Here is a 9,273-nt window from a genome sequence, read left to right on the forward strand (position 1 = left end):
ATCGTACGGCTGGGAATCGTTGCAGTACCGCCACGAGCCCCTCTCGCTCACGGACTCGAGCGTAGCCAACGCACCCGACCCTCCAGTGGACTCGAATCCCACCCATGCCCAGGGCCTACACCATAAAACTGTAGGCGCGGCCGGAGCAGATGCGCTGCCACCAACATTACCTCCAGACCCAACCAAACACCCGCGACACACACCTCCCGACAAAGTGGTGCCGGACGGGCAGCATCAAGGTGGATCGCGAGGGATCGCAATGGTGATCCATCCAGGCGTTCTTGCGTCGGCATATGCCAGCATCCGATGGCTTCGCCATGACTTGAACTGCTCGCTGCCTCTCGAAGTCTGGTTCAAGCCGGACGAAATGGCACGTACCCATCCTGTTCTCGTGGCCCTCGTTTCGGCCTTTCACCACACCCCCCGCGAGATCCACCATCCTTTGGCCACACGCTTCTTTTACCAAGCCATACGCTCTCTTCTATAGCGCATTCGACAACGTCCTCCTCGTCGACTGCGACAACTTTGCCGTGCGGAACCCCGAGTTTCTCTTTGACGAGCCCGCGTTCCTTGCCACCGGGGCGCTCTTCTGGCCGGTGCCGTATTGCCATGCGATCGAATCATGGAGTTCCGTCTCTCACGTGTGTTCGATTGGGTTTGCAGGACTACTAGAAGCCCGACAACTCGTGCTTTGGAATCGATGGTTACAGCATGCTGTGGAACCTCACTGGACTCGACTTTGTCGACATGTTTGAGCAAGAGTCTGGGCAGGTCGCCGTCAACAAACGCGCCAGCGACAAGGCTCTGCACGTGCTCATGTTTTACGCCTTTCGGACCCCCTCGGTACGTCATGCATGATCGTCGACCGAGGCCACACGACGCCCTAGGATTCTCTCCGACTTCGGCTTGGTGTATGGGGACAAGGACCTGTACCGACTCGCGTGGCTCAAAGCGGGCGCGCCGTTCCACATGATCGAGCGGCCTCCCGGCAGCCTCAGGCGCCGCAACCACCAGACTGGCGGCGCGTTCGGCGGCAAATCCAAGGTGCAGTATGCGCCAGACGGGACTGTGCTCTTTTTACATCGCAACTCGGACAAGCTGACGGGTTGCGTCGGCGACAGCTTGTCCTGGGGCGTCCTCCAGGAATTTCGATACCTGTATCGTCCAGCTACTCTGCTCGGTCTCCTTAGTGACAGTGCTAGGGACGTCCACATTGCTAACTATCGACCATCGTCTTACGTCGTAGGAGATGCCAACTGCTTTGGCCACTCGGACAACTTGGTCGACACGTACACGGAGACGGACGTCAGTACGACGTGGACTGGCCGAGTCGACGCTCATGTTGTACGCACGTGAAGGAAATTGGATTCAGCACCCTCACGGTCCGGGAAACTCTCGGGATTGTCACTGCAGCCTCAACTGGCGTGGGGTAGGATGTCCCCAAGACAATCCACTGAATCCTCTCGACGACATGTTTGCCAAACCCTTGATCGGGTTGCTGCGTCGTCAGCGCAACACGACGGGGGATCCCATCTCGACCTAACCCAAGGAACATGGTGGAGTAGCACCCAGGTCACATTGTGCCTTTGGAGGGAATGGATTCGCTCGCGCACGTCAACGCCGGCAGAAAAATACACGTTGACAAGCGGCGCACGCCTTTGTCATATCGTGCGCTGCACCAGGCATACGAATGACCCGACGACCTTACTCCTGCTTTCTGTACACGCCGCCGTGGCTTTAAAAGTCAACTTAATCGATCGTTCACCGTTGAATACCCGGACGCAGGTTACGTTTCGCTATGGCAGACCGAGTGGGTAGTGGTCGTTCGCGTAATTTCTGTGTGTCCGGTACTACAGTGTGAGCGCAAATGCTTACCTAGCCATGGCAGCTCTGCGGCCACAATGCCCGGCGGACGGAATCAACGGCGTGGCGCCAAAGGTGCTGGCGCGAGGGTCCCGTTCGTGGCGGTGGCTTCAACGTTGAAGTACAGGCCGATACAGTGAACCCCGGAAAAAGCCGACACCCCCAAAAAAGCCGATCACTTCCAAAATATGATCTGTTTTTAATAAGTTCTACATCCTGCATATTTCAACAATTGTCATTCTTTTTGACCAGTTGTGGTGCAGAGAAAAGAAAAACTGTGATTGACTGAATGAAATTTTTCTAGTTATAGCCAATCAAGTTGGACTAGCTCATGCAATTTAAATAGATAGATTTTATATTAATACTTCCTCCATGCATTTTCAGGATGAAACCATGTCGGCGTTTTCCAGGGTTCACTGTACGTACATTCAATGTACGATGGTGTACGAGATACATTTGGAATTGTGGTCATTTTTGCAGCGATGTTTGGGCGAGTCGTGCGAGCGTCGAGCACGTCCCGCCTCGCCGCGCCGTGGACGCGAACGTTTGCAAAGAAGGCAGCGAAAGGTGCATGCGTCCTGATCATTCCTTGCTTATGGAATGCATGTCTGCCTTTGTAGGTAGTAAAGCCGCCGAGCCCGTGACGGAGGCGCTTGGCGACGTAGCAAAGAAGACGCATGAGGAAGTGAAAAAGAACATGCGCGGAGCCGTTGCCAACTACATCAAGGTCTTGGCGGCCATGCGCCCGGGACAAGCGGATGCTGGCATCTTCGACTCGCTTATGGTGTCGGCGTACGGTCAAATGGCGTCGTTAAGTCAATTGGCTCAAGTGTCGGTCGTCGGGCCGACGGAACTTGCTGTCTCTGTCTACGATCCATCGGTAGGGTTGCCGCATATGATAAATCGGCATCGTTTTCATGTTGCCGCGTAGCTCTTGACGGATATTCGTTCCGGCATTGAAGGGCTGAACCCGTCGTACTCGGTGCAACCGAATGGAACGACGCTGTCCGTTCGGTTCCTAAAGTAAGCAGCAGCCCCCAAGCCCAACTGACGATTCGCTCTAGAATGACCAAGGAAACCCGCGACGAACTGGTCAAGGCCGCCAAGAAACAAGCGGAGGCTGCACGGCAGCACGTCCGTCGCGTCCGTCAAGATGGCATGAATGAGATCAAGAAGCTCAAGGACTCGATCTCAGAAGACGATATCAAGGTCGAACAAGACAAGGTAACGTGCATGCTTGTATCCAGTGGACGCTTCGCTGAGTCCACATCTAGATCCAAAAGCTCACGGACGATCACATCTCCGAAATTTCGCGCCTCCTGGCGTCCAAGGAAAAGGACTTAACAGTGATCTAAGCAAGCGTGCACCGCCACGTCACTTTCGAACGGCGACATGTCTGCCGCACACGTCCCGCAAGTGGTGCCAACGGAGCTTGGAACGTTGCTTGCGATCGTTTTCGTGTTGTAGAAAGGTGGCGCCTCACTCAGATGGATCTCGTATGGAAGGGAATGCGAAATACTGAAGGCGAACAGCCGAACCAGGTCATTCCGAGCAGGAAGGCCGGCGCATTTCTCAACGCCGACGTGAGGCAAACGTTTGCTCTGTCGTGCCACGTGGCCATGAAGGATCTCGCCCCCTTTACGTGTACATCCATCATTCTCCAAAATCAAGGCATGCCTTGTTCCACACGTTACAAAATCGACCACTCATTGCGAACTTTGACCGCGGCCTGGCGCACGGTGCGCTTTCGGTCGTCGAGGGGCCCGAGAAGGCCTTTGATCACGCGCTCCTTGTGCGGATGTATGAGCTCGTACTTGGACTTGGCGAGGCCGCTCAGGCACGCGAGCGCGGCCACTCGGTCCTTGACGGCGACACTACCACCGTGCAACTCACGCATCAGAGAGAGATACACTAGCAGCGATGCAATTCTCACCAGTGCTCTGCCTGCCACAACAGGCCTGGAAAAACTTGGTTGAGGTAGCCGTATACGAGCTGCGGATCGTGCTCAAAACACATCTACGGCAGCGACCTCATGACTATCCATGCTCTCACTCGGTTCCCAACGTTACCTCAAACGTGACGAGCGCGGGGTGACCAACGAGCGCGGCGTACGGTTGTTCCTTCTGGTTGAGCGCGTCGACAGCGAGGGGCAAGATGTCGTGGACGTGCGGCAGCAGGATCGCGTGGGGCGTATGCGCCACAACGAGGAGGGTTACCACTCGCTTTTCCATGTTCATGCCTTCTTTCGACGACAGAAGCGGGAAAAGCAGCGAGAACGAGCGCTGGCGATGGACAGGCTGCAGAGCCGACGACCCATGAATTCGACAAGAACAAAACATGGATGGGGACAACGTACACTGATGATGGCGTGGTTGACAGAGCCCAACACGTCAGGGAAATCTTGCACAATCAAATGAAACCCTTGCGCGACGTGGATCTTGAGCTCGTCCACAGACAGGAGCGCCCACAAAAAATTAAACACGATCGGCACGTACGTTGCGTGGCCTCGAAGCACGATCGCCTTTGTCACGTGCAGATACAATTGCAGCGCCGAGAGCCGTCGATCGATGGGCTGGTCGGCGTCGTGCACCACGGCGGCAACGGGGTCGGCTTGTTGATCGGTCGGTCGTTTGTTTGAAGTGACGTGATCGAGGTAGTGCTGGAGCAGCGCATCGTCCGGCATGGCATTGAAGAGCGACGCAATCGACTTCAAAGCACACGTTCGCGCGGCGTGTTGCACCGCCGACGTGGCAACGCCTTGCGCCAGCTCCAACAGCAACGGTACCAACGTCGGCAGCGACGGTGCGATCGTGGCCAAGGCGGCACCGGACGAGTACAGCACTGCGCCCAAAAGCGGCATCAGTTGGAGGGCCGCTTCGGACGCATGGGCCTGTAGCGGGGATATATCGACCTAGAATCCCATGGCAGTGAACTTTACGAAGCCATCATCGACAACGAAAGGCAGTACCGCCAAGAAGAGCGACAATACGTATTGCAGGAGCGTTTCCTGGGCTTGGCTGGACCCGTGCTGCATGACGACACCGAGAATTGTCGCCGTCGGCGGCACCAGCGCCGCGGAGACCGCGTCCCCCACCGACACGTCATGTTGCTGGCGAACGTTGTGTACCACCGAGTCGACGAGCAATTGCACAAGCGGCGTGATTGTCGAATCGGTCGGCAACACGCACGCATCGACGCACTGGACATTCGATTGGTTCTGACGAACGATGCTGGCCACTGCCGCCACAATGTCCTTGGCGTATGGATGCATGTGAAGCGCTGCGCCGTGCGACGTCACACCGAGCGCGAGTTGACTCATCGGCAGCACCAGTGCCATGAACATGGACGGCTCCGTCGACAGCTCCAACATCACGGCCAAGACATCTTTGTGCGCGTCGTCCACCGACCGCTGCGACGAAGCGCATGCCTGCCACATTCACCATGAACCGATAAGTTCCGATAGATCGCAAGGAGAATGACAACCTGGGGGAATTCTACAACTTGCATGAGAGGAGGGAGACATCTCGCACGGACGTAATGCGCCAGCACAGTCGATTTGATCGCCGTCGATTTGAGGGCGGCAGTGGCTTCGGCGCGGACATCGGCGGCGGGGTGTGTGAGGACGATGGTTGTCCAGAGATCGACAAGGGAATGAACGGAAGGTTCATGGAGGACGGGGGATGGCGGACGGAGCACGATTTTCGCCAATCCTTGAAGGCAGAGACGTTGGGGGCGGGAGGAGGTCGAAGTCGCCGCGAGTTGCGTCGATGCAAAATGGAAGCTCTCGACAAGTGCTGTTAGGATCGACTCAACGTGGGCAAGGATGGGCGGTGTGACGTGGTCCACGTCGACATCGATGCAATCGAGAAGCCCCACGATACATGCCAGCGCGGCCTCCAATTGCGACGACGAGGGCGTCGAGCAGCACGACGACGAACAACTCGACGTGATTGCTGTCTTTGCTGCCTCGACGCGGCTGAGCAAGAAGGGCAAACTCGACTCTAGCACGAACGCGAGGCCGGCAGCGGACTGCGCGGCGACTCCCGTGAGGACGGTGGCGGCGCGCAAGCTCACCATCGAGTCCATGGCTTGATCTTGCATATCGCGAAGGGCTGTCTGCACCACGTGGACGACGAATTTGTTCCACGCCAGTGCCTGCATGCCGGGGAGGGAGCTGGGCGGCGACACAACCTTGGCGATCGTGCGCAACGTGGCGGTGGCCGCCGCGATGACACCCTGATTGTCGCCATGGAGAACATGGTGGTACACGGCCGTGGCAACGGGCTGGAATTGCGTCAGGAGGCGATTCAGAGGGTATTTGGTGCAGCAGAACGCGAGGGTATCCAGCATATCGATCGTCATGTCGGTGACAGTGGTGCGGCTCAGTTTGTCCAGCACCATGGGCACGACGTGCTTGGCCATCAAGTCGTGGCCGACAAATACGTTGCGCAAAGCGGCGACCAATTGCGCGGACGTGATGCCGTACGGGTCGTTTGGTGGCGGCTTGAACGTGATGGGAAAGTAGCACGACGTGATGTTGAAGAAGAGAAGGGCGAGGTCACGGTCCACGTGGCTCGGAAATGCCGCAAGCAACGAACTTGCGAGTTGCAGACACAAGAGCAAGTTGCGCGGGTCCTTTTCGCCGTCCATGGCCGCGAGGAAACCCTCCATGAGCACGCGGGGTCCATGCGCGTCCACGACGTTCAACCGCAAGACAATGCTCATCAGTTCAAAGCATTGCTTTCGCATTGCTTGGCCCAAAGTTGGGATTGGCGAAGGGAGAGAGAACAGCGATTCGAGAAGCAGAAGAATGTCGGCGGCGGGAACGGCGGCCGCATGGAACAATAGCAACGCCGACAATGCTTTCAAGCAAGGCCCGAGGCTTGGGGTGTCCGAGAGACGCTCCACGAAGAAGAAAAGAAGTAGGTGGGTCGTTTCAGGAGTGAGCTTGAGTTCGGGCAATCTCGTGAGCACCTCGGCCAGCAACAACGTCGCTCGTGACCTTCGCTTGTCCTGGACGTGCGTGAGTTGCGGTCCGAGCAGCGTAATCAGGTCTTGAATGGACGTGTTGCGGTGGATCTGCATAATAACGTTGTTCAAGTGAGTGGAGTGCTGGGACTCGCCATTCTCCGGGTCCACAAACCCTTCCACCGCCGGTTGCAGTGGAGCGTCGAGGCTGAACATGATGCCACCAAGAATGTGGTGGCCTCCAAGGCAGGGATACAAGAGATCATTGGCTGATTTATAGCCAATAGACCGTGTATCGTGAAGTATTATAACCAATCAAATGTCATGTACTGACATTTCATTGGATACAATAAACCTCATTTATACTCAATGAAAACCCGCTCTAGCTACGGCACCTGGTTGCCCGGCTCGAAACACGCGCAATGCAATCCGACATGGGCACGAGTTTGTAACAAGAGTCGAGCCCGCGCCGTGGACGGGTGGGAGACCGCGAGCATCTCGTTGCAGGACGTCGTACCACTGCTATACGTGTAAAGCGAGGTGATCTGAACCTGAACCAGGGCTCTTGTATTGGGGGAGAGCGCACGGCACAGCTGCGTGAAGTGTGGACAGCACGCTGTACAGTACTGTCAGTGCCCCCAGGTCAGCCGGATCCCTGAGCTCGTCTAACTCCACTCGGCACAGACAGCGCGCCACCACGTCCGCTACACTCTCCGTTCGTGATTCATGCCGCCGGTGGTGCGCAGCTGGATCTTCCTTCGCACCGCCTTGTGGTTCCAACATGTGAGACGTGATTACGTTAAATGGAGTTTTGTTGGCCTTTCCACAGGTTTTTCCACGTTCGGCGTAGGACGTTTTATTTGGGGAACAGGTTGAACTCGATGCGAGCAATAACATTCAGGTTGTCCAAAATGTCGCCCCGAATTTACAGACGATCCGCATTGCCACCATTCTGGCAAGTGCGTTGCAGTCCGGACGATGGTGCTGGGATGCCGAGCAAGGCATGCGGTACTCGCCGCCGCGTTCACTGCGATGGCGGACGCGGCGTCAGACCCTTCAAGGACTGCCCAGGCAAACGAATTCCCTCTCGTGGGTCAAACACACTTCAATCTTGTACGAGATACCATAGTCACATCTACCCACGAGTGGATCGAGGAGGAGACCGCTACGCCAACACTAGTCCCTCCCACAATCGCCACGAACGGTACGACAACCCTCGCTCCATTTACACCGATTCCTTCGGTTGTACCAACAGTGCCACTCATGCCAGCGAACTCCACCACACCAGCCCCGTCGACACCGACGACGATTGCACCGACCCGTTCACCGTTGACAGACCAACCTCCGCTCCCGTCAAACGTAACGACCGCAGTTCCAACGACACCGGCACCAAACCCAACGCAATCGTCGGCTCCCATGTCGCCGTTCCCGACGCTGTCAGACTCGACATCGCTACCCACGCAGATAACACTGCCGACATCGACCGCACCCACAGCAATACCAACGTCATCGCTTGCTGCTTTGACCACATCTGCACCGTCCAGCACTCCAATCTCTTCAGTACCCACGACAGCCCCATCTCGAACGACTTCGCCAGGACCGACAAACGACACAACGACGTCTACGCCGTACCCGACGACCATGCCATCCAACACCACCACAGCGGCTCCTGAATCCACCCCCACTGCTACTACGAACCCCGAGCCTTCAGCTGTCGTCCCACTTCCGTCGACGATTGCAGCTCATCCAACGCCCCATGTGCCGACTCCAACCATCACAACAGCCCAACCAACGACTCCAACACCGGCGACAACGCCTTCGAACCCAACATCGACGACGCCGTCAACCATCGCTCCAAGTACAAGTCCGCAAACAACCACCAATCCTCCTAGCCCAAGCTCGACTCCTGCGCTTTCGTCGATGTCGCCACCGACCACGAGCACCGCTGCTCCATCGCCGCAACCTACTACCCCTTCAACGATGTTACCTTTTCCACTGCCGACTCAACAGAACATCACTACTACCACATCTCCATCCCCAATCACTACTTCACCCAACACCACAATGCATCCGACCACCACGGCCCCCACTCCAAGCCCCACAAATTCCACTCTGGCCCCCACTCCAAGCCCCACGACTACCTCTGTGCCCCCTACTCCAAGCCCCACAAATTCTCCTCTGGCCCCCACTCCAAGCCCCACGGATTCCACCACGGCCCCCACTCCAAGCCCCACAAATTCCACTGTGATTCCCACTCCAAGCCCCACGACTACCTCTGTGCCCCCTACTCCAAGCCCCACAAATTCCACCGCGGCCCCTACTCCAAGCCCCACGGATTCCACTGTAATTCCCACTCCAAGCCCCACGACTTCCACCGCGGCCCCTACTTCAAGCCCCACGACTACCACCACGGCCCCCACTCCAAGCCCCACAAATTCCACT

At 57.0% G+C, this 9,273-nt stretch overlaps 4 protein-coding genes across 4 annotated transcripts; 2 read left to right on the forward strand and 2 right to left on the reverse strand.

Annotated features, from left to right (window-relative positions):
* Positions 1–259: 259 nt before the first annotated feature.
* Positions 260–1,543, forward strand: H310_11207 (hypothetical protein; the record flags this gene model as incomplete). The annotated part of the gene is made up of 6 exons (XM_008877788.1): positions 260–400; positions 468–596; positions 676–843; positions 925–1,195; positions 1,247–1,309; positions 1,434–1,543. The coding sequence occupies 6 exons, from the start codon at positions 260–262 to the stop codon at positions 1,541–1,543; spliced, it is 882 nt and encodes a 293-aa protein (XP_008876010.1).
* A 793-nt stretch (positions 1,544–2,336) lies between these two features.
* H310_11208 (ribosome recycling factor) lies at positions 2,337–3,398 on the forward strand. The gene is made up of 5 exons (XM_008877789.1): positions 2,337–2,430; positions 2,484–2,743; positions 2,795–2,886; positions 2,928–3,087; positions 3,138–3,398. The coding sequence occupies exons 1-5, from the start codon at positions 2,346–2,348 to the stop codon at positions 3,216–3,218; spliced, it is 678 nt and encodes a 225-aa protein (XP_008876011.1). The 5' UTR covers positions 2,337–2,345; the 3' UTR covers positions 3,219–3,398.
* A 155-nt stretch (positions 3,399–3,553) lies between these two features.
* On the reverse strand, positions 3,554–7,047 carry H310_11209 (hypothetical protein; the record flags this gene model as incomplete). The annotated part of the gene is made up of 6 exons (XM_008877790.1): positions 3,554–3,737; positions 3,797–3,879; positions 3,933–4,160; positions 4,220–4,753; positions 4,832–5,290; positions 5,347–7,047. The coding sequence occupies 6 exons, from the start codon at positions 7,045–7,047 to the stop codon at positions 3,554–3,556; spliced, it is 3,189 nt and encodes a 1,062-aa protein (XP_008876012.1).
* Positions 7,048–7,774: 727 nt separating this feature from the next.
* On the reverse strand, positions 7,775–8,474 carry H310_11210 (hypothetical protein; the record flags this gene model as incomplete). Its single annotated transcript, XM_008877791.1, has 2 exons — positions 7,775–8,283; positions 8,333–8,474. The coding sequence occupies 2 exons, from the start codon at positions 8,472–8,474 to the stop codon at positions 8,093–8,095; spliced, it is 333 nt and encodes a 110-aa protein (XP_008876013.1). The 3' UTR covers positions 7,775–8,092.
* Positions 8,475–9,273: the final 799 nt, after the last annotated feature.

Source organism: Aphanomyces invadans (assembly GCF_000520115.1).
Source record: "Aphanomyces invadans strain NJM9701 unplaced genomic scaffold supercont1.30, whole genome shotgun sequence".
Classification (NCBI taxonomy): domain Eukaryota; phylum Oomycota; class Saprolegniomycetes; order Saprolegniales; family Verrucalvaceae; genus Aphanomyces; species Aphanomyces invadans.

Excerpts from the sequence above, each read along its gene's own strand:
- H310_11208 (XM_008877789.1), top strand. The coding sequence starts at position 2,346 with ATGTTTGGGCGAGTCGTGCGAGCGTCGAGCACGTCCCGCCTCGCCGCG. Across the intron at positions 2,744-2,794 it reads TCTCTGTCTACGATCCATCG|CTCTTGACGGATATTCGTTC; the intron begins GTAGGGTTGCCG and ends GTTGCCGCGTAG. Across the intron at positions 3,088-3,137 it reads TCAAGGTCGAACAAGACAAG|ATCCAAAAGCTCACGGACGA; the intron begins GTAACGTGCATG and ends GTCCACATCTAG.